We start from the raw sequence: 26,246 nt of genomic DNA, 5'->3' as shown, positions 1-26,246 counted from the left end.
ATCTCCACTGTTTTGCGCTAATTTTTATGAACTAAACATGTGTCTTCATTCCAATGTGAAACAACAATGATTAATGGTTCCTCAAAATTTAAAAAATACAAATAAATGAACGAATTATTAGACAGATTTAAAATAATAATAATAAATTTAAAAATTTGAAGAAATGAATAAATCGAGTATAAAGAAAAGTAAACAATGGGAGATGACGTGACGGATCGACATGGAAGAATGTGAAAAACTTTCATCCGAGATGTGGAGACTATAAAAATTCCCAGATTTGATCATAATATATTATCTTTTGTTTTTATATATTTGATATTTGTAGTATTTTCATTCATATGTGTAACGGAATCGCTGCAACCATGTCAGCAGCGGTGGTGACATGCGTTGGTAGTATGTTTAGGAAACAGAAATAAGAGATAATTGGAAGATAAACATGGCATGCATAGTAAGTAGCCCGTGTAGATTCAAATGCTCTGAAAGAATAGACAAGATCAAAAAAGTTATTTTTTTTCTATAAAAAAGCAGACTGGTCTAACTGACATGGTGGTTTGGATGTGGATGAGGGTAACAATGGGATAATGTTTTGCAGACTTAATTACATATTTTAATCCAAATGAGTTTTAAATGGGCAATTTACTCTATATTTTAATTGTTAATTAAGTCATGTTAAACAGCGTTGTTTTAGATACATCATAAATACATATATGAATAAATATAATAATGTCTGAGTATAATTATATCATATACATATTACAATATATATGACTGTTTGTAGTGCACCGAAAAGACATTAATATGAATTGGACAAATAAAAAGTTTTAAATTATTTTGAAACAAAAACATTCAACCGCACCTCTTCAGCATTTGTAACATCGTCATAGAATAACAAATTAAATGAAGAACAACAACACTACGGTCGCCAAAAATGTCACGTCAAGACAGTTAAAAATCAATAGAGAAATAGAAGCAGCTGTTAATTATCAATTAATATATGTATATGACATGCTGACTAACAAACGTTCAAATCTGAATACTCGCACGCATCACGAAATGTTTTGAAGCAAATGTATGTACGTATGTTCTCACATACATTTTATGTGAGAATATAAATTAAATTAGCAGTAAAGATTAAAGCCATGAAACGTTTATAGAAAAAACACTAAACACTGATCGTGATGAGTCTAGAAATAGTTTCCATAGCAAAAACATTCAGGGAAGTAACAAATGTAAAATACGTCAAATATGTAAAAACAATATTAAAAATGTTTCTTTAAAAAAATAAATCTGAGCAAAAAATCTGAATAAGCAGTGAAAATGTCCACAACCATCACAGATATAGAAACGTGAAACATGAGAGACAAAGCAAAACGCTAGAAAAAAAGAACACAAAGGGTCATGTATTAAAATATATTATTGAATATTTATGCATTTCAAGATTTACCATTCCGTAAGGTTTCAACACTTAGTCTGAAAAATTTGTAAAAACTGAAAAGTTTGTACGTGGAGCTGTTTCATTCGGCATTATCAAGTATTCGAGATCATTCAAGTATTGCGTTGTGATTCAGATGATTCATTATTCCATTATTTCAGTCAGGCTAGGCACAACATCACACCACTCACTCATTTTAAATAAACAAATTTTTAAATACTGAAAATCTGACTACAAGTTAATGAATTTAAACAGGAAGCATTAAGCAGCCCATACAATGTTTAATACATAAAAGTTAATACATAAAAGCTAGATGAATGTGAATAGCATGATGAATAAAATAGACGACAAACATCTGTAAAAAATAATATAATATATCAACATGAAGACTTGTCAGGTGAACAACACTAATAAAAAATAGATGCAAATATAAAATAAAACACCAAGCAGTAAATAAGACACCTAATTTTGCATTGGCAAACTGCACGATACATATTATTTTCCGTACATATTATACAAACATGCAAGCAGAAAAATTACACAGTTTAACAAACAGACAAAAAGTAGAAAAATAAAGCCGAAAAAACGTTTCACACATTTCATTTGCATTTCGTTTTTGAAAAAAAATACAAACACTGATACAAAATGAATAACCATACATCATAATTCACTCATTCACTAGCATCCAGTCACTCATAATTCACTCATTCACTAGCATCCAGTCACTCATAATTCACTCATTCACTAGCATCCAGTCACTCATAATTCACTCATTCACTAGCATCCAGTCAATCATAATCTAGTTCGTCCACATTAGCCCGTAACGTTTAAATAATAATTACGATGATGGTGATATACAACCATATATAACATACATTCTTAAATAAAAAGTAGCAAATTAGTAAAAAAAATTTCATTTTTATAAATCATCATTTATCATCTTTTTATCATATTTTTATTAAAGTAGCAAATTAGTAAAAAAAAACATTATTTTTATAAATCATCATTTATCATCTTTTTATTTAGTTGTTCTTATTAGCACAATAAATGTAATTGTCTTGTCTTCCTAAAATATCTGTATCATCATCATCTTATTAACATCATCATCATCATCATCATCTAATTAATTAACATCATCATCATCTAATTAATTAGCATCATCATCTTCAGTTCATTAAACTGTGGTCACAATAATAAGCAGCGTGACAAAATATGCCAAGAGATAATAATTAAATGAATGAATGAATGAATGAATGAATGAATGAATGAATGAATGAATGAATGAATGAATGAATGAATGAATGAACGAATGAATGAACAAATGAATTAACGAATGAATTAATTAAAATTCATTAAAATTTCTTTATTTACACTTCGCGAATAAGCTAAAACAAATTTCAGGAAAAAAGAATAGCCGCGAGTAAGAATAAAATGATTAAATTATGAATTAATAAAACATATTTCAATAAAAAATTAAAAAACAAAAATTATTAATGGGAAATTAAACATATTGAATGTAACAAACAACGTCATTAAAATTTAAAATTTATACGCTCATCATTATCATCAGCCCTGGTATTACCATCACCATGGTTTAAGAACGTCCGATCTGGGATTAATAAGGTTAACGTGGTCTTCGGTGGAGGTGTTGATGGTAGGATGGCTGGTTTCAGAGCTTTTGGTGGTGGTGGTGGTGCGGATGGTGGTGTGGCTGGTTTTATGACTACTATTTTTGTTGGTTGCGTTGTTGCTGTTGCTATTTTTATTGTTGCTGTTGTTGTTTGTTTATTTTCTGGCAACAACGCCAGCGACGACGACGATGACGTTGTTGAAAAGGATTGAACTGGTATGCAGGGTAGGGCAGTGAGGCAGACGCCACTTGATGGAGTGAACGGGTCATCTTCATTCTTAAGCTCCGTGCTGCTGTCCACGGTCAAGTGGGTCTTGTTGGTGTACTTGCCAGAAGAGGAGGTGTCCTCTTTCGTCGCGTTTCTATTCTCATCTGAGGGTCGTTGGAAAATTGTATGGTGTCATTTTAAACATTTTTTTATTTAACTTTTATATGTACATGTTCATGCAAGTAATTGCATAATAGAAACCTTATAAATATTTTCAAAATCAATGAATTTAAATGGAATCTGTCACAAACTTGAAGAGAAGTTTAATAAATTTTCCTTCGAAGAGGACAGAGACATGTAGGAAGTTCTTCTGACTTGCGCTGGCTGGCTCACTGAAACGTGCAACGTGAATAAAAAGTTTAGTCACGCATGCCTTCTCTCACTATGTTGAAAGACATCAGTCAACGTTAACCACCGGACAATTAAATACAAATTTTTTTCATTTGGTATTAAAAAACAGCAAACAAATTTTAAAGTTTTCTTATTTTAATTACCAATAAAAGATGAATGTATACTTGCAGGACACGAAACAGAGAAAAATTATTCATTATAAATTGCCTAAAGGAAATTAGAACAAAAGATAATAGTGTAGGAGCATTAGAGAAGATAAGTTACATGGTGGTTCGCAGGCAATGGACATGGATGACAGCTCGTTCTCGTTGAAGATCACTTTCACGTTGTTCAAATAATGCAGTGTTTTCTTACTCATCATCAACTGTAAAAATATATTAAAACAATGAAACGTAAGCAAAAAAAATGTTTAATAAATAAATAAATTTGTTAATTAACAAATTAATTAATTGAATAATTTCAATCCCCGACCACCTTTCAATAGGCGATTTCATTTCAATCATCTAATTCATCAACCATCTAATTAATTTCAATCGGCAGTCACTCACAACTTCATTCACAAAACGAAACCTCAGCCCTGTTCGTTCATAATTATAACGCCTGCCTGCCCCCCGACGAACCTCTTCATAGAAACGTTTGTGAAGCACCGGAATGCTCTTCTTACGCTTGGTGTCACCATAAGCTGTTGAGCTCTTGAACGGCTTGAATGTGTCGTGCTCATCCTGCAAAGTGGGTGAGGTCGTGATGAAGTAGGTGACAAAATTATATAAAATTAAAAATTAATTTTTAACAAGTTAATGAAATAAAAAAAAACGAAAAAACTGTTGTGACAAACCTTGTATGATCCAGCAGTGATGTTGTTAAAGTTCCTGACCTCCCGCGCCAGCATCCTCATCTTTTCAAAGTTGACCAGATGACTGGAGGCCATGGTGTCGTTGCACAGGTGGATGAAGGTCAGATCCTTCTTAAACATCGGGTAGAATGGAATCTATGAGGTTCATTTTTCAAAAGTTTTGCTGACTGATCGATGCTTCATGCACAAATGCAAAATATATTTCAGATCTTAAACAGAGGGTAGTTGTCATTCATCGTAGTGAAGAATCTGCTCTTCCATAAATCATTCATTAGTTTCATCCCACCTAGCATTCATCGAGCGACAACATTAGAGACATTTTAATTGTGGAAATGATGAACATTTCCAACCGCACATCTACGTCCATCACATGACTCAAGCTTCGCAATTTAGAAACAAATGAAAAATACGTGAAGAAATGCTCATTATACACCAAATAACATCTATTATGAAACTTCAAAGTTTACATATGTTAAACTTTGTAAAATATTTGTATTTATATTAAAATATTATTAATTTGTATTAAAATATTTATATTTGTAAAATCTATTTTTATTTTGTATTTTTTATTTTTCTATTTGTAAAATCTATTTTTAGATTTTGGTACTAGGTACTGTAAATAACATATGGTACTAAAACAGATGAAGCAAACAGTTCGTAGTTGGAATAAAAATAACATGTTAAACAGCATTTACATCAGCTAACAAAAAGCGCAACAATAGCAAGAACATCAGGAACGTACAGCTGGATGGTTAGGTGACTTGGAATTCACGAGGTTTCTGTACTTGGCCATGTTACGTGATGGGTTCATGTCCTCCTGCAGCTCCTGTTTCCATGTTTCGGTTTGTTTTTCATTAATGTACAACAACAAACAACACACGTTTAGACGACATTTTCCCCGAGATCGGGGGTTGCCGTTTGGCTACCTATGATGAAACCGAAATACCCCTCGACGCCATCCACATCTGTCACTCACCTCAGTATCACGCAACCCCGCTTTCACCCTGTCCTTCTCCACCTGCTCTCTCCATCCCAATCGCGGACGACCCCTTCCTACCACACCTTCAATCTCGAACTCCAACGCTCGCCTAATCCCGACCCTTTCATCCCTTCTCAACACATGTCCATACCACCGCAATCTCGATCTCCTTATCAATGTCACAATGTCCTCATTCAGTCCCATCATTGACATCAGCTCTGTACTACTCCTCCTATCCTATTTCTTACATTTGAACGTGCCTTCCACCTTTTTCAGTGCCCCCCTCACACCACTACATCTCTTATGCACCCATTTCTGACATCCTATACACAATACCGAGTTAGCCTTCACTCTCCTGTCAAATACCCCACAGGGGTCTATTTTACTTATCACTCGCTTCCCACCTTCCCCACTCACCATTACCTTCGTCTTACCAATATTAACTTTTAACCCTTTCTTTTCATAACACTTTTCCATCTGTCAAATTTTAACTGCAATTTTTCCATGCTATTAGCCATCAAGACTAAATCATCTGCATACAAAATCTCAAATAACAACCCCTCCATTATGTTTCCACACACAACATCCATCACAAATCCTTGATGCACTCCTACCTTAACACTAAAAGCGTCCGACATCCCCCTTCCAACCCTCACCTTTGTCTTTGCCCCTTCATACAGCTGCATCACAGCTTTAACAAGTCTCTCATTCACTCCTTTCTTCCTCAACGCCCATTCAATGACCTTTCTCGGTACTCGATCAAAAGCCTTTTCTAGATCCACAAAGCACATGTACAATCTTCGTTTCTTCTTTCTATAATTCTCCTGCAACATTCTCACCATGAACAACGCATCCACCGTTCCCCTACCAGGCATAAACCTACACTGCATTTCATTAACTGTCACCATATTTCTCAACCTCCTCTCAAGCACCCTCTCCACTACCTTCATTCCGTGCTCTAGCAATTTCACACCCCTATATGACCCACAATCTCTCACATCTCCTTTGCTCTTATACAACGGCACCAACACACTGTGTCGCCAATCCTCAGGTATACCTTTATCATCAAACATACTGTTAGCAATTCTCATCATAACTTCAATTCCTATCACCCCACTCGCTTTTATATGTTCTGCCGCCACTTCCGAAACCCCTGTCGCCTTACCTAGTTTCATTTCTCTAACTGCTTTCTCAACTTCCTCCATCGTCACCTTCTCTATAGGTCCGTGTGTGACCGCGGATTCCACATCTCCATCCCACTCATTCTCTTCATTCATCAACCTTTCCACATGAGCTTTCCACACCTGAGCTTTTTCCTCCTCATCTATGCACAACTTGCCAGATCCATCCCAAACACATCCATTCCCTATAACATCTTTTCTATCCCTCATTGACTGCTTTGCTACTTTGAATATTTTCCTCGAACTCACATCAAATTCCATTTCCTTCGTTAACCTATCTGATGCTTTCGTCATTGCAGTTGCCACTGCCTGTTTTGCAACCTTCTTAGCCTTCTTATACTCAAACTCCGCTTCCTCCGTCATGTCCCTTCTCCATACCCTAAACCTCTCCTTCTTGACCTCCAAAACCCTTCTTATATCTTCATCCCACCACCACGTCTCACCATGCCTACACTTTCCTTTCGTCCATCCACATACTTTATCTGCCGTAGCCAACACACAGTCCCTGTATCTCTCCCAAACATCTCCATCCTTACCATACCACTCTCCCAATTTTCAGCCACCTTCACTTCAAATGCCTTCCTCACCTCTGCATCCTGCAACTTCCATGTCTTTCTCTTTGCCACAAACTTATCCTTCTTCCTCCTCCCCATTTCTTTTGATGTCACATCCATCACAACCATACTATGCTGCAGCATACCAGGTATCGCCTTCACATTCTTCACATACTTCCTATGTTTGGCCCTTACCAATATATGGTCTATCATCGACCTATGCTCCCCTGACCTATATGTAATCAATCGCTCTGGTTCCCTTGTAAACCAGGTATTCCCCACCACCATGCTATGTGCATCCGCCAATTCCAACACTCTACGCCCTTCCTCATTCCGTATACCTTCATATCCGTCTGCATCCGCCCCCACATGACCATTCAAATCACCCAAAAACACCACAAACTCATCCAATCCCGCTTGCCCAATCTCGTCAGAAACATCATCATAAAACCTATCCTTCTCCTCTTCCTTCCTACTTTGTTGCGGAGCATATCCTGATATCACCCTCACTATTACTTTTCCAAACACCATCACCACCACAATTACACCATTGCTTATCCGCCTCACTTCCAACACCTTCTCCACCAACTCTTCTCTTACCATCACACCAACTCCTCCCGTACCATCATCCCCCTTCCACCACAACTTATATCTTCCACCTTTAGCCCCCACAAACCTTGTACCCTCACCCTTCCATCTGATCTCCTGAAATGCAGCCACGTCAACCATTCTCCTCTGCAGCTCCTCCACCACTTCCAAACTTCTTCCTGTCAACGTGCCTACATTCCAGGTACCAAACCTCCAACCCCTTGGTCTACAAGTAGTCCTTCCATCTATAGTGCCTTGCACCGCCACACTATAGAGTGGGGTGCCAGTAGCCAGACCATCCACAGGGCCTTGCACCACAACCCCATAGACTGGGTCTCCGGAGATTCTTCGCACCCTCTTCTGCCGGATACTGAGGGCCATTGTTATTTCCGTCATCATAAGTATTATTTTTTGGCTAGTTTTTACGCAGGACGCCCTTCCTTACGCAACCACAGTTATAAGCGGTGGGCCTAGTCTTTGATGATCCAACATCACTCACAAGGCAGTGAGGGTCAGTTTAATGTCATAACCAGGACAAATTTCATTAATTTCATTTTGTTTTTCATTAATGCGTAGTTCATTATTCAACTGCTAACATGTGTACGTTGAAGGCAGTGCATTACTTTAAAAATCGTTTTTGTAGCATCGTTATAATTATAATAAACTTGTTAAACAACTAAAAAAAATGGAGACAACATGCAGACATCAACAATTTTTGAATTTAAGTTGGGACTGAACAATGAAAAGCAACTGATACTTTTAATTTTCCGTTGTGGTGTCAACAACACATCTTGAGGCTTTAAAAAATTAGTGCAGTCTTAAGTTGCGACGATAAAGAAGACGAACCTCGAAAAAGTTGAGATACTTGGGAGGAAGTTTGTCCCACGTTTGCTTCATTCGGCTGACTGATCCGTGCATAAGGCCGCTTGTTATGGCGAATGACGAATTGAAGTTCTGCGCTCGTCTGCAAAGTTCTGCAAGAGAGGGGAACCATCTACGTATACATACATCATACAGGGGAACCATCTACGTATACATACATCATACAGGGGAACCATCTACGTATACATACATCATACAGGGGAACCATCTACGTATACATACATTCAATCATTCGACAACAGATATGAATACGCAAATATGTCTGATTTAAACATTCGTGATGAACAAGTGTGAGTAAAAATTGTAAAAGAGTTGTATCAACTATTGAATAATTGAAAGCCACAACTACAATTAAATAACATTAAAAACTAAACGGCCTAATTGCCGAACAGTTTAGGTTACAGATTTCATTACAATATTGATTATTTGAAATAATAAGGTAGCAATAACTAGTAAGCCAATTTAACCATGTTGAACAGTTCCACAGCAAAACGATAACTTACTTGCAATCTTAATGAAGTGTTTCACGAGTTTCATCCTCTTAATGATGTCCTGTTCTGAACAAATTTCAGTTATCACCCAGAACATTTCCTCGTTGGATAGCTGTACATTTCATTTTAAATATGTCAATCAGCAACGACGTATTAGTCCTTATCTAAACATTCAACCAATCATCAATCGTTAATCAGTAGGACAACAATGCAATCAGTCACTCGATAAAAAATCACAACAATGCAATCATCAATTAATCAATCAATAAACCAACCAATCAACAGCACATCAATGCAAACCAACACACAAACATTTGAAAACTTCTCAAGATTAGCCTTGCATGACTTTTTGTTAAGTTTGGAGCACATGAGGTCAACGACATGTTCTGATGGTTTGATCGACCTGACCAGGTCATTGGACTTCAGGGTTAACCTGACGGCAACCTCCATGGCGGGCAGGTCAAGGAGAGTGAAACGACAGTCCTGCATTACAATTGGAATGCTTTCATCAGGAACTGCTATCGTTGACATGCTGCTGTGTTTCAGGTAATACCTGCGGTGCGGTTGTTCATGGACGTCTTAATAATGCTGCCAACTGATGTTTTCATTTTCTAGTTGTATCAATAAAACTAGAATTGAAACAAATTTAACGAATCAAGGCAACAAAGTTTAAAAATATAAATACAATCTAATAAGCTCAATATCTCGAGAACATAGAGCCAACAAACGCAAGGACGGGGTTGAGTGGTGGCATTGAAAGAGTGGAAAGCTTTGTTTACTTAGGGGTAAGCTGAACGTGGATGGAGGATGTTTGAGCGCAGTTACGGCTAGAGTTCGTGTGGGATGGATGAAATTTAGGGAACTGGGTGGGGTATTGTGTGGAAAGAAATGGTCAGTGAAGATGAAAGGGAGGGTATATAAAGCATGTGTGAGAGCAGCGATGGTATATGGTGGTGAAACTTGGGTGTTGAGGAGAGAGGAGGAAAGTGTACTGCAGAGGGCTGAAAGAGCTATGGTGAGGATGATGTGTGGGGTTAAAGTAAAGGATAGGAAGAGTAGTACAGAGCTGATGTCGATGATGGGACTGAATGAGGACATTGTGACATTGATAAGGAGATCGAGATTGCGGGGGTATGGACATGTGTTGAGAAGGGATGAAAGGGTCGGGATTAGGCGAGCGTTGGAGTTCGAGGTTGAAGGAGTGGCAGGAAGGGGTCGTCCGCGATTGGGATGGGGAGAGCAGGTGGAGAAGGACAGGGTGAAAGCGGGGTTGCGTGATACTGAGGTGAGTGACAGATGTGGATGGCGTCGAGGGGTATTTCGGTTTCATCATAGGTAGCCATAAGGGCAACCCCCGATCTCGGGGAAAATGTCTTTTAAACGTGTGTTGTTGTTGTTGTTGTATAGAGCCAACAAATTGTACCTACCTAGCATTGATGGCTAATCTGTCAAAGAGGTTGTTAGTGTGGTCGGCCAGCATGCGAGTCTTCGTGTAGCCCTCCTTCTCAAACAACACCTCACATAACGAGTAAAATCTACGCGAAAAAAATGTTAAACTAATATGATTGTCTAAACAAGGCATCTGAAAATATCCATATTGCCAATATTTAACAAAAATTAAGCTTTGAGATCTATCTACATTACCCAGTTACATAAAAAAGAAACGCTTCTTCAATTACGTTACAAAAAAGTAATGTAAATTAATCGTCAATGCTATAATATATTCATGTAATTGCCGTGATTGTAGTTCTATTGATAAAACTGTGATGTTGGTGATATGGCAAGTGTAAAGTTTGTTGATGTAACTGTAATGTCTCAATGCATTAGCGAGATGACTAACTAACCCAGGATTGTCAACGCATCCAAATTCATTGAGGGCCATCACAACAACGTCTCGACTTGTGGTGTACTGTGTGGTCAGATCAAACAAAATTTCATTCATACATTTGCAATCAGCAACATTAATTGCAGTCGATTTTATTTGCCCCAAAAGGAAACAAGAAAAAAGTTGATGAAAGATGTAAGATATAAAACTGAATCAAGTTGTTACAGCGTGAATGATAAAAGAAGGAATGAAAACGTGCATAAAGCCAAGACTAAAATTTAGTATGAGACAATCTGAGGTAGAGAATAGGTAGGGATTGATAATAGCCGTACCGTGACTTATAATAATATTATTCATCATGAATGAGTTAATAAAATTTATCTGAATTATTATTGTGTAACATCATCTTTATGAATTAGTGTTATGCTTTCGTTGTTAAAAATACTTTATTCAATCCAGAAAAGTTTTTCTAAATAGCAATATTTATTCATCTTAAATTAAGCCAACTCAATGATGAGCAAACAGACCTTGCTAATGAAAACATTCCTGTATGAATGATCAACCATAAAGACCCTGATGATGACGTCATTGTTCGGACCGTCAACAGTTGACCTGTTGGGGGCCATGAAGGGGCCGCGTTTGTGGGAAAGGTTGTGGTTTGAATGGCGGTGGACGTTGGGAGAAGGCAGGGAGAGGTGGTGGTTGTCCAGGAGATCGGGATTGCTGTTGCTTATGGTCTGGTAACATCTGTTGGATTCTATCTGTGATAGTTTGCACTTCTTTCGCACGAAGAGAGTTTTGAATTTTGATGACGTTGATGAAGACGATGACGAAGAGGATGAGTATGACGATGTGTTGGTTGATGAAGAAGAAAGTGACGACAATGATGAGGAAGATAATTCTGGGTAAGATTTCTTCCTGCTGAAGATGTAATAAATAAATTTATTTCAATTTAACTCAAACAATTTCATAAAATGTTACATGAAAAAAATTAAAGATCATCATTGCCGCGATGAAAAAAAGGGAAAAGTTTAAAAACTGATAAGCATTATCAATCAGTATAGAAAAATGAACGAAACAGAAACAAAAACGCCAAAGACAGTGCAGCACAGAACAGCACATCAATAATTAGTAATTAGCGTTCACTTGTTCTATATAAACAACACACTTTCAGGTTTTCACACAGCGGGGATTATTAATATTTATTCACCCAACCAAAGAAGCCACGAAGATTTGAGATGTTATGAAAGATTACAACGAGAAATATAAAAAATTTCAGAAAAAACAAAAATAATGCTTCATATGGAAATGAAAAAAGGTCATTCAATAACAAAATGGGGATGCTTTTTATATCAGTGAATATTTGTTTTAGCATTTAATTTTGAGAAACAAATAACATGAAGAGAAACAAAAACTGGAATATTAGACAATAACCTTGAAAAAACACTGCAGAATCATTTTATATTAATGCAATTAGAATTTTCAACAAAATAAACAAAAAACAAAACCCAAACACGTGAACAATATTTAACTTAAATGATTTTATGACATTAGAGTCCGACTAATAAACGCTAACCCAATAGAAAACAATCTGGTGAGTCTGAAAAAAGTTCCATTGTCGACATTGTCGTCATCTAGGACAGCTCCATCGTCGTCAACGTCGTCATTGCTCGTCAATATTGACATCTTGTGCATGAGTGGAGACACATTGAAGGAATTGTTCTGTCTGTCAGTCACGTTCCTGCTCGAACAAGTTGAATGCTGCAAACTTCCAAACTTTCTGTTGCCTCTCCAATAAAAGCAGGATTTGTTGTGCGGTTCTACGCTCTTCAACGCACATGCCTTTTGGAAGGCTATTTCGAAAATAACAAATGATAGCAATTTAATTATGAGATGATGAGATAACGGGAGTGTGTAAACTGCTTTAATATGAGATAATGAGGTAATGAAAATGTAAACCACGACGAAAGATGTAATGGTTAGTATAGGATTATTACCAATCAATTAATTCTCCCCTAATTTATGAGCAGTTATTAATTATCTTCCAACTTCACATTCATCAAAGAGCTGTAACAGAAATATTTCGCTTGCACACTTCTCATATTTATATCTTCTAGCATAACATAATTTCTTGTCATGATTATCGTAAAAATAGGAGTAGTCGAGTAATCAGTGGCTGGCGTCTGCCACCGGAGGATACGCTTGAAAATAGGCTGCTGCCAATATTATAACAACGAATAATTGCAGCAGCAGCCAAAGCGGTAGTAGCACTAGCAGTAGTAGTTAAAACAGCAGTAACAATTAATGTAGCGGCAACTGTGGTAGCAGTAAATGCGTTAGCAGCAGTAATAACAATATAAGCTGCAATTGTAGTAGTGATATTGCTGGCGGTAGCAGTATCAAAAGTAGTAAAAGAAGCAGGTGTCAAACACGATTACAATCGTTTTTTTAATTGCTTTGTTAAATGGTGGTTAAGCAAAGGCCTCAGTCACATGAAAGTGAGTGTTCCTATTAGCATATTCGTGTTCCAATTAGCAGAAATACTATGAGTAACTGATATGGCACGTAAATGATGAAACTGTCACGAACGGCTCATTGCAACCACGCTCACAACTAAATTGAAAATACATGACTTTAGCATTAAAATAAAAACCACAAAGCGAATGTTTCAGTGCATAAAATTTTTTCAAATTTATTTTTAAATATTTATATTGTATAAAATAAATTATTTTTAATAGTAGCAAAATTACATAAAAAGATAAAAAAAGAAACAAATTGATGAATGAATCGTTGTAGACTTGGACGGATTATATATAATATATATAAAATAATCAAGCAATAACAATTTTGAACAATTACATCGGATGATTCAGTAGTTGAATGCCGACCGACCGAGCAACCAACCAACAAACCAACCAACCAACCAACCAACAAACAAACCAACCAACCAACCAACCAACAAACAAACCAGCCAACAAACCAACCAACCAACCAACTGACCGGCCAACCAACTGACCGGCCAACCAACCAACTGACCGACCAACTAACCAACCTTGGTGGTTGTACTTGAGCTTGATGATGAGGTGCGTCCTCTCTTTGATGAATGAAGTTGCCGCTTCCGTCATCATCAAATCAAAATTCTGACTGTTCACTTCTAATATCTTTAATTATCAACATTGCAGGTTGAAAAACTGATGATGTTTAGTGGAGGGAAAACAATAATTGAAGAGTGAGGAGTGAAACAAATTAAAAATTAATTGATTAATGAATGTATCGACTAATGAAAAAACTGTCAGCAATTGAACCACCTGATCTCCGACTCTCATTCCATCTCTGTAGAGTTTGGACGACTTGTCAACCTTCAGAACAAACACACCTTGGACTCCCAAATCTACAGCACTGATGAGTACGAACTTGAGACTTTCCTGTTTGTCGGATCGACTGAGGGTGATGATGCGAGGCTGGGAGTGTGTGGCCAGCGCCATCTCCAGCATCTTGAAGTGACCGACCATTGCCTGAAACATTTCGTCATCATAAAGTGCTCTACATATTTTTTTCTTTTGAATGTCGAAGTGAAAATTAGTTGCGAATTTATGCATAAAGCCTTGCGTTGTGTGACTGATTATGCTAAAATAAAGTAATGTTCAAGTGAAACTAACGTGCACAACAAAGAGTGACTTGAACATTTCCACGTAACTGAGCATCTGCTTGTTGTCTTCAAAGTCTTCAAAGTGGTTATTCATCCAGAGAATGAGGATAAGAGCGATGGCGTTTTTGTTACTCTTCTCCTTGAAAACTTCGTACAAGTAGCTGATGATCATGACTGGGTCATCTATGAAGACACGATAGGTCAGCAAGAAATCTTCTATGTAAGTTGGGTCACATGAATTAGTTTCAAATAATTGGGTTATCAACTTTTTCTTTGTGCCCTGGTAAACGAGTTCAGTTAAAACTAAATTGTAAAGCAAACAAAAGATTTTGAAAAAATTCTTCAATTGTTTTGTTTTAAAAAAAATATTTTAGGTATTCTCCTATAATTACGGACAAGTATAATTTTAAGCAGTGAGTCATTAATGAAGACAACTTCATAACAGTAAGAGATGTGTACAACGTTGTGAGGGCACAAACGTGAAAGGAAATTAAATATCAATAATTTGAAGAGAGCTAACAGTCTCAAACCTCACTATCTCCACTATTCATATGGCCTATGACCTACCAATATAATTCTATTTTCCTCGTTTCACACCTTGCATGTTGTTACTTTCTCAGCGTTTAGAAGAGTTTGATTTACAGAACCAAAAAAAATATGGCCTCTAACAACTTAATGTTTTTTTATTCCGTAGAAACTATATATATATATATTTTTAGAGCTGCAGCAGTTGTTTACAAGCAAAATGTTCGAAATATAAAACTAATGAAACCACCTGCACGACTATGTAGCCATTTTTTCTGTCTTCGTCATTATCAGAACAGCGAAACTTTTCCAGAATCATGACGATACTTCCATTATCTTCTATGGTCATCTTGCTGTCTTCATACTGTGACCATGTGATAGAATGATGAGTCATAATCATCAAATATAAACTTTGTAACAGAAACACTCATCAAAATAATTATAATTAACCATTATTGCTGCTACTACCTTAACAGATGCAGAGTAGTTATAAGCAGCGATGATGTTATCATGATTGTGATGTGATGTGATGTGATGTGACGTGTGGTCGTGATGTAATGTGACATAAGGTGGCGTAATGATAACAGCCTGAGATGATTTGCTTGCTTGGGTGTAACGATATCTCACAATTAACAATTAATCAGTTCAGTCTTCAAGAATTTTGATAGCGAATGTTACATTTATTTCTAAATGGTCCTTGTTTATCAGGCTTACATGAGAAATAAACGTTTCAGTATGAAGGATTTCAAAACTAAAAAAAATAAAAATAAATAGTTTCAAAGCATTATACAAAATGAAACAAATTTGTGTATTTTTTTATAAATTATTTCTCCACAAGAAAAACTCATCAAATTGAAAATCTAGTTTTATAACTTTACAAATTAAAACAATAGTTCACCAGCAACAGCAGGCCACTACTACATCAATGTCCTCACACCACACTTGCAATCGATACAGAGACAGTCAAACTTGGATGGCACCTAACCTCGTGAAATATCCTGATGTACTCAACTTTCTCAACAATCAAGAGTTGACAGTTTGCCTGATTGGTGAAGACACACCCATCTTGCTTGTACACTAAACTCTCATCGTCATCGTTGTTCGTTATGCCAAACCTGTTTGCCAATTATTCGAAATAAATTCTTTATTAACTGGAAATACTTCTATTACGTAAGCAGTGCTAGAATTAATTGAGCCACGTGTAAAAATGACAAAAGTCAACGCAAACAAAAAAGTGATGATCATTTTAAAACTTTTTATTATTGAAAGTGCAAATCTATTAGGCAATAATAAACTTCTGAATAATAATTAATATGGCAAAAAAATTAATTAAAATTTGTGTTCTTATAACTTAATAGAATGGGTGGTTGTTACGATTATATAATCGTGAACTGCAATGGTTAGTTAGTTATTGTATAATTAAGAGCCAACAATAAACATAACATGACAAATGATCTACTAACGCTTGTCCAACATTCAGAACATCAATGGAACCATCTGCCTTCACAACCTTGACACTGCCATTCAAGACAACATACCAGTTTTTTAGCTCCTCCCCATCACTCAAGATCAGCCAATCAGATTGCTGGAAGCATTTAACAGTCATCTGCTTGCATAGATCTCTCTTCACTAATTGGCTCACATTGTTGAAAGCCTTTATGACAATATTTAACAAAAATCAAGAAAGTATATTATTAGATTAGATTAGTTGGATAAGTAAGGTAACATGCAGCAAGTTCATTTTTGTACAGTTTAAACAATTGTGACTGCAATTGAGTTACCAGTCTGTTTTGTGCATGCATACCTATAAATGCTTCTGTTGTTATTTTTTAACGCAACTTCAACCAGCAATAACATAATGAAACAAAAATTCAAAAATATTCCAACTATTTTAAATTAAAACTTATGAAATTTTAAATGATAAAAATTCACGGTGGAAACTACAGGCAGTAGCGATAAAATTAGAAACCAAAGCTGAAACCATTTTTTGGCGTTGCATAAATTAGTGATGAATCATAAAAAAAAGATTTCTAAGGTCAAATGATCTGCAGCTTCATCATCACAAGCAACAAATCCCTATCTAACTGCATTACAAAAAAAAAGTAATGATCAAAGAAATTAAGATCAAGGATGAAATAAGAACATTAGTCATCACAACAACCCATCACAATCAACCTTACATTCCACAAGTACAAGATTTTTTAATAATTTTTATGTTATTCTTAATAGACTGCTGACATGTTTGTGGCAGGCTATAATATTAACATAACAGTTTCTGTTATAATCATTCAAATTTTCATGATGTCATCACTATGTTCACCATCATCGTCACCATCATCGTCATCATCATCACAATTACCACCACCGCCACCGTCATTCTGGTGATTATCATTACCATCATCACCATTCTCATCAAGCAAACATCAGCACCTTCTATCAACGTCATCATCATCATCATCTTTTTCATCTTCATTATAAACCGCCATCATCATCATCACCACCATCCTTACTGTCATCATCACCATAATCATCACCATAATCATCATCATTATCACCATCGTCGTCATCATTACTATAATCATCACCATCGTCATCATTTAACGTACTCACAATCATATATTTAGTGAAGTCCATGAGTAACTCAAGGTCGTCATCATCCCTGTTGGATCCAAGCTTTTCAAGAATCTTCATCACTTTATCATTCTCGCTCACATTAACATTCTGTACAATAAAAAGAAAGAAAAGATGATGACGGAATGCAATATTACATTGAAGGACAAATTGATTATTATTATTTAAACTAATAAATTTTTCAATAAAAATTATCACTAATAATAATCAATAGCTTTATTGCTAAAACCTCCTGAGTTGGAGAGTCATTATTGAATAACGTCATCGTAATTGTGATGCAATGTGATGTGATTGGGATGATGAAAATGATATGTGTGTTGTGATGTGCTGTAATGTGATGTAATTGTATTGTGAAGTGATGTGATTGTGACGTGTGTGTGTGTGTGTGTGTGTGTGTGTGTGTGTGTGTGTGTGTGTGTGTGTGTGTCTGTGTGTGTCTGTGTGTGTGTGTTGTAACAATTACAACGTCTGTCAACAAAAAACAAATTAATTATTTACTCCAACCAACAAAACCAAAACAAAACAGTTTACACCACAAAAATAAACAAAACAACATAAACCCATCTGGCCAATTATGAAATATTATTTACACTAGAAGCTGCCAATGTGTGCATAAAAGTGTGCAAACACCCTTGTATATGTGTATAAATTGGTGTGTGTGTGTTTGTATGTGTGTGGTGTGTGTATGTTGAGTGTGTGGTGTGTGTATGTTGAGTGTGTGAATGTGGATGTGTTAACGTGTGGGTGTAGCTTTAAGTCACCTTAATTTAAAAAAATTATTCAAGAGATAATGAAACATAATGATCAGACCCAAAATTCTGATAAAAATTACCTGATATATCCTGTCATCATTATCATCCTGACCAAGTCCTTCATCGTCGTCGTCGTCGTCATCAAAACCAACGATATTAATTTTCTGAAGGCAGGCTGTGACACTCATATTAGCGCTGATGGTGTTGTGGTCGCTGTCGTTGCTGTTGTTGCTGCTGATGCTGCTACTACAGATGCTACCGATGGTGTTACATTCCTGTTGTTGTCCAATAAATATTGAGGAGAGTTATATGAAGGCATTTGTTTGTATAGGGGAATGAAAATATAATTAAGAAACTCTATGTGCGTTTCTATGTTTGCATGTAAGTTTGTTTGCATGTAATATAAGAGTTTGTATGTCTGCATGTAAGTGTGTTTGCATGTAATATAGGAGTTTGTATGTTTGCATGGAAGAGTTTGTATATATATATATGTATGAATTTTTTTTGTATATGTTTGTATGTTTGCATGTATGGGTTTGTATATGTTTGTATGTAAATCTCTATAAAAGTTTATGTGACAGGTTGTATGTGAGTTCGTATGTAATTTGTATGTATGTAAGTTTTGTATGAATTTAGACACTTCTCCTCATATAAGATTAAACCAAATTACTAAATTTTTATTTAGTAATAGGGTAATAGTAATAATAATAATAAAAATAATAATAATAATATCCAACATTGATGAAACACTGGCAGATGGTTTATAATTTATTTTCTAATTATTATACAATGCTAACATGTGAAAACCATTGTATTACATTACAACTTTAAATTAAATGAACCTAATGAGATGTGAACAGCAACAGACAACAAGCCAGTGTTGGTAACTTCCTAACTTATGAATAATTCCACTCACATCATGCTCTTTGTTTGTTGTTGGTGTCGACATACTCAATCATTTAAGAGCCAGTGCATTTTATATATACAACTATTAAGTTACTGGCAAACATTTTACTGAATCACATCTATAAGTTTCATTCTTTCTAGTGTTAATTATCACAGATTTACATTCCATGTGTCTAACTATCTACATATCCATCTCCAATTATAAATTGTCACAATTAATTAATAGAGGAAATAAAGTAGTTAATTAAATAATTAATTAATTCCAATAACGGAAAATTAAGAATTATGAGATGAAGAAAATGACGATGATGAAGAGAATGATGTTAATGAAAACAAAACCTTCTATTGCAGAACAAAGTTGGATAATATACACCAAACACATGTGTCAAACAAAATCACTCACACACTTCCATAACAATTCTTCAAATGCCATCATTATTAATGTTAGACACATGCCAGCTAGTTAGATAACTTCTTGCATGAATAGATCAGATGTTAATTATGCTTGAGAAACATTTATATAAAAAAAAATTAATAAGCACCATAGATCAATTGCTATTCATTAGAACATTCCACAAAAAATGTATATTATTCATCTACATTCATTTTTAACTTGTTAAGAATAAACATTTAAGAACTAATGTAAAAAAAAACATCAATTTGAAAAATAAAATCAAACTTATAAAAATTGTTGGAAAGCAAAGCAAAACCAACTGCCATTAATAAACTATAAAGTTAACAAAATCACAACATAAAATAGAATTAGAAAGTGGAAAAACACACACACCTAAAATAGCTGAGGAAAATCCAGAATTGAAAATAATAACAAAAAGTTTTTTTTAACAGTTAATCATCAAATTATGGATATAGCATGGATGAATAGCAGCCCTTAGAGACACTTTAATTGACAATTAAAGTAAATTTCAGGAAAGCTTCAAGCTAATTGCTTCTTTCTTTCTTATTAACAAATCCCTAACCAGTGTGGTAGAAATAAATTATAGTAGTATACACAGACTTAATTAATTTTTTTTTTATTAACTGCCATGTAAAAAATTCACACACTTGTAAAATAACACTTTTAAAAAAAACTTTTTTTTAAGAAAAATAAACTTACTCTAATTTCAAGGTTTTTAGTTTTAAAAACTTATGTGTATCAATGTTTGTATCTAGATACATTTTAACGTTTGAAAGCTCTAAAAATCAAATACCAATATATATCTTCACCTTTTAAATTAGTGACATAATTTAATTTAAGCACACAAATAGAAGTTATAAAAATATAAACCTTCAAAAAAAAATAGCTAATGCTATTAAAATTCCAATAAACAATTATAAATAGCAATACCTACGTAAATTAAACCCATTATAAAAAAATTAACTAACTAATCATACCAAAAATTAAATTAAGATCTTTCATATTAATAATATTAAATATTTAAAAGTAAGCATGTATAATACAATTTAATTAACCATCACTCTAGCTGTCTAGCAACATCATAAAAATGTTTAAAAGTTAGATAAGAATGTTAATTGTTCATTACAATTTTAACAGACATACACACATTTTAACATAAAATATGCTGAATTAGCTATCAACAATAATTTGATTCAAGAGCACCAATTTATAATTTTAAAAGCGCTACATTACCCACCCCAAAACTGCAATGCAAAGCCAAACCAAGGCCTCCCTAGTTAATTAACAAAGCATTTTAATTTTAAAAAATAAGCCAATTTCATTTCATTAATTCAAAAAAGTTCCTTATTCCTGACTACTCTTCTAGAGAGAATAGGTGATAAGCTTTCTTTTATTTTTAATGTATGTTTTATAAAATTTAATTAAAACTATTAGTTCTTCTATTATTTATTTTATTTATAAGATTATGACATAGATTTGATTATAATAGTTAGCAGAAAAATTAGCAAAAATTTTATTTAGTAATTTTAGTTCAGTTTTTAGATAGATATTATCAGTTAAATAAAATTAAAAATAAAATTTATAAATAAAAAATAAAATTAGGATTGGACAGCAAGCACAACCATAAAACATCCCAAAATTTGGAATCTGTGAGAAAAATTTGTATACTGAAAAAATGAAAAAAAAAATAAAAACTAACATGAGAAAATTTTGCCAAAAAATCAAAAAATTCAGCATTAAGTTAAATTAATCAAGCAAATTATCCGACGTATCCGCAATTCGTTTGAGATGTGTTGTAAGATGTTGCTAGAGCATCTTTTTAAAAGTAAATCTAATAAGTTTGGAAAACTAAGTTGTTTTAGTAGGTTAAAACACTTTTTTATTTTATATGTTTTCTATTATTATATTAAAATATAATTTTATTTTATTAAAATAATTTATAATATAATATAAAATAAAGTTATATTGTACTTAAGGCATTCAGATGGCTTTCAGCATATTAAAAAACATTCGTCATTGAATGAGTCGAGGCTAAATTCACAAACGTTAATGTTGTTAAAAGCTGCTGAAATTTCTAAGTTTTTTCTAATAAAATCGGAGAGCTAAAAATTATTTTCTATAGAAGAAGCTGGATTACAAAGAATCCTTTCAAAATGGTTTTCTGTTTGCATTTTATTGCCCGATTATTGAATTAATATTGATTGGTTAATTAAATATTAAATTAAATTTATTAAAATTATTCAAACACAATATTTTATTTCTTATATCTTATCATTATGCTCTATCTTGTTCAATTAACTCCAGATGCAGTTTCTGCTTTTATTTAGTAGACAAGGGAAACTCAGATTGCAGAAATGGTTCACTACAAGCTCTGATCGATCTAAAAAGAAAATTACAAGGGAGCTCATTACTACAATTTTAGCAAGAAAGCCTAAAATGTGTAGTTTTATTGAATGGAGAGATATGAAAATTGTTTACAAACGGTTAAATTTTTGTAATATATTTGCACCATTTTATTGCTGGACCACATATTGTGGTTAACGTCTTCAGAAATCTATAATGTATTAATTTTTTAGGTATGCAAGTTTGTACTTTTGCTGTTGTGTTGAACCAGATGACAACGAACTCATTGTTCTTGAAATTATTCACAGATTTGTGGAACTACTTGATAAATATTTTGGCAGCGTTCGTTTTTTTTTATTTCTGTCTATAATATTTTTAGTCAGATATCAACTGTAAATAAAAATTTGACTTTTTCATTTGTATTAATTGACAGGTTTGTGAATTGGACATAATTTTCAACTTTGAGAAAGCTTATTTCATGTTGGATGAATTGCTGTTGGGTGGCGAAATTCAGGAAAGCAGCAAGAAGAACGTTCTCAAAGCTTTAACAGCTCAAGATCTTCTGCAGGAGGTAAGCTGTTTGTATGATCATGATCAATAGAATTTATTTGCCTGTTACAAGTCAACTATTTTTTAATGATCTTCTCTATTTTCTTATTACAAGGAAGAAACACCGCAAGGATTTTTTGAAGACCATGGCTTGGGCTAAATGAACAACCCACTGTATATTATATATATATGTACTTAAATGTATATATACATACTTATATATATGTTCATGTATATATACATACGTAGTACTATGTATAACTGACAGCTTTTGAAAACTTCATTTTTTTATTGTTGTTTTAGTATGGTCAGTAATATCAAAAATTGTTTATTTTTTAGCTTTTTTTGCTTGTTGTGAAGTATTGATAATCAGTATTAATGTATTTAGTGCAAATGTTTTGACTCCTACCTTAAATGCAAACAGTTTTCTTCTGCATATTCAGATGAACATTTTAATTATTATCTGTTGTTTTTTAGTCAGCCTAGTGATCTATTAACATTATTGTTTTAGCATATTGTTTTAATGATGTTTCATAATTACATTTAGTAATAGAAATATATGAAACAACATATGTTATGTATAAAAATATATATTTTAATGTAATAATATATACATATTTATTTATACATATTATATATTATTATTATGATGACGATATGGTAATAATATATAATATTATATTATATAATATTATTATTATATATTATATAAATGTACACATATGCTCCTAAAAATATTTGCTAATCCTGTATTTTAGACATGTTAGATGCAAAATAGTTAATCTAGCATTTATTTAGCAGTTACAAAAAGTTAGGCAAGCATTTGTACGCTTTTAGTAGTGTTCAATTTTTTTTCAATTTTAAATATTTCTAGTCCTAATTTCGAAATATACTGTCGTCAAAATAAAGAACAATATTATATGTATGCAAAGACTGTGTTTTAATTTATTAAATTTGCTGAAACAATAAAAGACATGTCTATCTGAATGTGTTAGCAGTTTTTAATTTAAATGATTCATGAAAATGTTTATCCTCAAAAGAATGTTCTTCATAATCAGTTGAATCGCCAACTTGACCGTCACTGAGTGCATCGTAATGTAGATCGTCATCATTGTGATTGTCACTACCAATGGCAACGTCATTTTGCTCGCTGCAAGTAAGAGACACAGAATTTGTAAATATTTTCAACTTTTCAAGTTTGTATAACATCAAATTCAATAGTCTCATTTTATTTTTCGATGTATCTTTATGACTGATGATTTCATCATTCCAGATTTGTTGAAGTACCACACAGTTGTAACAGATGATGACTGGTAACTTGATTATGTGTTCCCTTTCAAAGCCTAAGCTGAGTAAATATTCTAAACTTTTGATCAAGGCTACGTCATCAATAGATTGAGTTTTGTAAAAATCTGGCAAGGTGGCAGTGTGGTTGTAGTCATCGTGGGGATCAATAATGGAAGACAATTTACTTCTATGCCGGTGCCTCTTCAACAGAACCATTGATTTTTGATCTGAATAATTGTTGCACAAGGCCAGTGGAACTAGGTTCAAATGAAAATTTTCAAAATATTCTACAGAGGTTTTAATTTTTTTCATACTGTGAGTTAATATGTTTGGACAATGAATAATATCACTGTCTTTGTAACCTTTACTTAATAAATATTGAACCTTGTCTGTATGCTTATACAAATTTTTGCCTGAGAACATTGATATTTTATTTAGTATCTCAATGTTGTTATTAATCTTTTTCCCAGATAAGGATTCTTTATTAACCAGTAGTTTATCAACGATTTCTTGAAAAACTGATTCTATTCTACCCAGGCAAGCGACAGGGAGTGGTTTGTTGTAGCCAATTTCACATAACCTTTCAACTCGTTTTTCAAGAACACTGAACGGCACATTATTCAGTAGGGATGTGTTATTTTTTATGTGTTCTAACTGGGCACCATTTTTAAGCAAAAGTTCAATTTTTGAAATAATGTTAGACTGTTTCCTTCGTCCTCCTAATCTAGGATTTTTGATAAAAAGTTCTGCCATTTCATTTTCATCACAGTTTAGCAATATTCTTAGATCTTCAGTGAAACATTTGCTAGATTTAATTTTTATTTGTTTGTCAATGACGTCTTTTAATTTACTCGTTAATGATTTAGTTTTTGCATTGGTGATCATGTTGAGTGTTATTAAATTCTTGTCACATGCTGAACTGAGCAAGGCATATCGTCGGTTTAATTCATCTGGAAGTAATTTCAGTAACTTGGGATGTTCAACAACCTGATAAGTCTTGAAACCCATACTCTTCAAACTCTTCAATGACAGAATGTATTTATTCAATTTTTCATCAGATTTCTCTTGCTTTTGAAATAACTGAAAGAAAAATACATATCAAAAATATAATTTATACCTCTCAATATTCAAAAAAAATAAGTAACATCTAACATAATACCAAATAATCATGAAGACATCTAATGTAATCTCAATCTCAAATAATTATGTAGCTTGTTAGCTCGCTAAATGGATGAATGCTCTTTCCAACATTACAAACATCCTTTACTTTATGATATTTTTATGAAGATCTCAAGTTGTTTACAATTTGGCTACAATGCAAATGCTTTAAACAAGCATTATGAAAATCTTTGTCTGTCTCAACTGGTTTTATATTAGAAGCAATTTTAGATCTCTTTATGACAACAATAACAATAATAATAAACAAGACATACAAACACATACATTCAAAATAAATTATGTTAAAGGAAAGCTAAAATAATACCTTTGTTATTAACATTTTGTCAAGACTTTCAGTATCTTTGCAGTCACAGGGATATCTTACTCTATAATTTGCCTTTAGGTTTAGAGAGATCAATGAGTTTTGAATTGCGCAGAAATAAAATCGTTTTGTAAGAGCTTGGTTCATTATGTTCATTATAATTATGATTGAGTCCTGAAATTAAATCAAATTTAATACTTAACGTGAACTTTATGTCATAAAGAATCATCATATAAAATTGTAAACGAAACCAAATGTAAAATGTTCTAAACGTAGAAACAGTAAACTTTAAAAAAAATAAATCAATGAGTAAATGTAAGTAATCAGTAAGAGTAATCAGTAATGTGATACAATTTCTTGCTATTCAAAGCTTAAAGTTTAATTGTTTATAAAATTATTGTATATTATTTATTATTAATTAAATTTAATTTTTTAAATCATTAAAAGTAATAAATTAAAATTTAATTTAAATTTGATTAATTAAATTAAAAAATATTGGCATTAAAAATTTTTAAAATCATATACCTCTTAGTAAGTCTAAGTCCTAACTGGAATTTATTTGCAGGCACACAAAAAGTTAGTTATATAATAGAAAGCTGAAATTTATAAAGTATAAACGAAAAAAAATTCATGTTTAACTTCCACCCAACCGAACAGAGTAGGACAAACTGTTGA

General features: G+C 33.5%; 3 protein-coding genes across 3 annotated transcripts; 1 reads left to right on the top strand and 2 right to left on the bottom strand.

The window, feature by feature from the left end:
* Window positions 1–4,587: 4,587 nt before the first annotated feature.
* Window positions 4,588–19,540, bottom strand: HELRODRAFT_188331 (hypothetical protein; the record flags this gene model as incomplete). The annotated part of the gene is made up of 17 exons (XM_009017457.1): window positions 4,588–4,669; window positions 5,277–5,360; window positions 8,683–8,810; window positions 9,222–9,321; window positions 9,522–9,762; window positions 10,637–10,744; window positions 11,054–11,118; window positions 11,562–11,955; window positions 12,611–12,876; window positions 14,343–14,549; window positions 14,694–14,963; window positions 15,459–15,572; window positions 16,194–16,323; window positions 16,672–16,862; window positions 17,819–17,929; window positions 18,672–18,866; window positions 19,508–19,540. Coding segments are annotated over 17 exons (2,718 nt in total), but the record flags the coding sequence as incomplete, so codon positions are not given.
* A 2,676-nt stretch (window positions 19,541–22,216) lies between these two features.
* On the top strand, window positions 22,217–22,964 carry HELRODRAFT_155694 (hypothetical protein; the record flags this gene model as incomplete). Its single annotated transcript, XM_009017456.1, has 4 exons — window positions 22,217–22,395; window positions 22,489–22,597; window positions 22,689–22,826; window positions 22,920–22,964. 4 exons carry the CDS (start codon window positions 22,217–22,219, stop codon window positions 22,962–22,964), a joined length of 471 nt encoding a protein of 156 aa, XP_009015704.1.
* Window positions 22,965–23,782: 818 nt separating this feature from the next.
* On the bottom strand, window positions 23,783–25,718 carry HELRODRAFT_160499 (hypothetical protein; the record flags this gene model as incomplete). Its single annotated transcript, XM_009017455.1, has 2 exons — window positions 23,783–25,171; window positions 25,575–25,718. The coding sequence occupies 2 exons, from the start codon at window positions 25,716–25,718 to the stop codon at window positions 23,783–23,785; spliced, it is 1,533 nt and encodes a 510-aa protein (XP_009015703.1).
* Between the last annotated feature and the right edge of the window lie 528 nt (window positions 25,719–26,246).

The sequence above is a fragment of the Helobdella robusta genome, assembly GCF_000326865.2.
Source record: "Helobdella robusta unplaced genomic scaffold HELROscaffold_2, whole genome shotgun sequence".
In the NCBI taxonomy this organism is placed as follows: domain Eukaryota; kingdom Metazoa; phylum Annelida; class Clitellata; order Rhynchobdellida; family Glossiphoniidae; genus Helobdella; species Helobdella robusta.
Note: the sequence above shows the minus strand (reverse complement) of the source record. Positions and strands in the feature narration are given on the sequence as shown.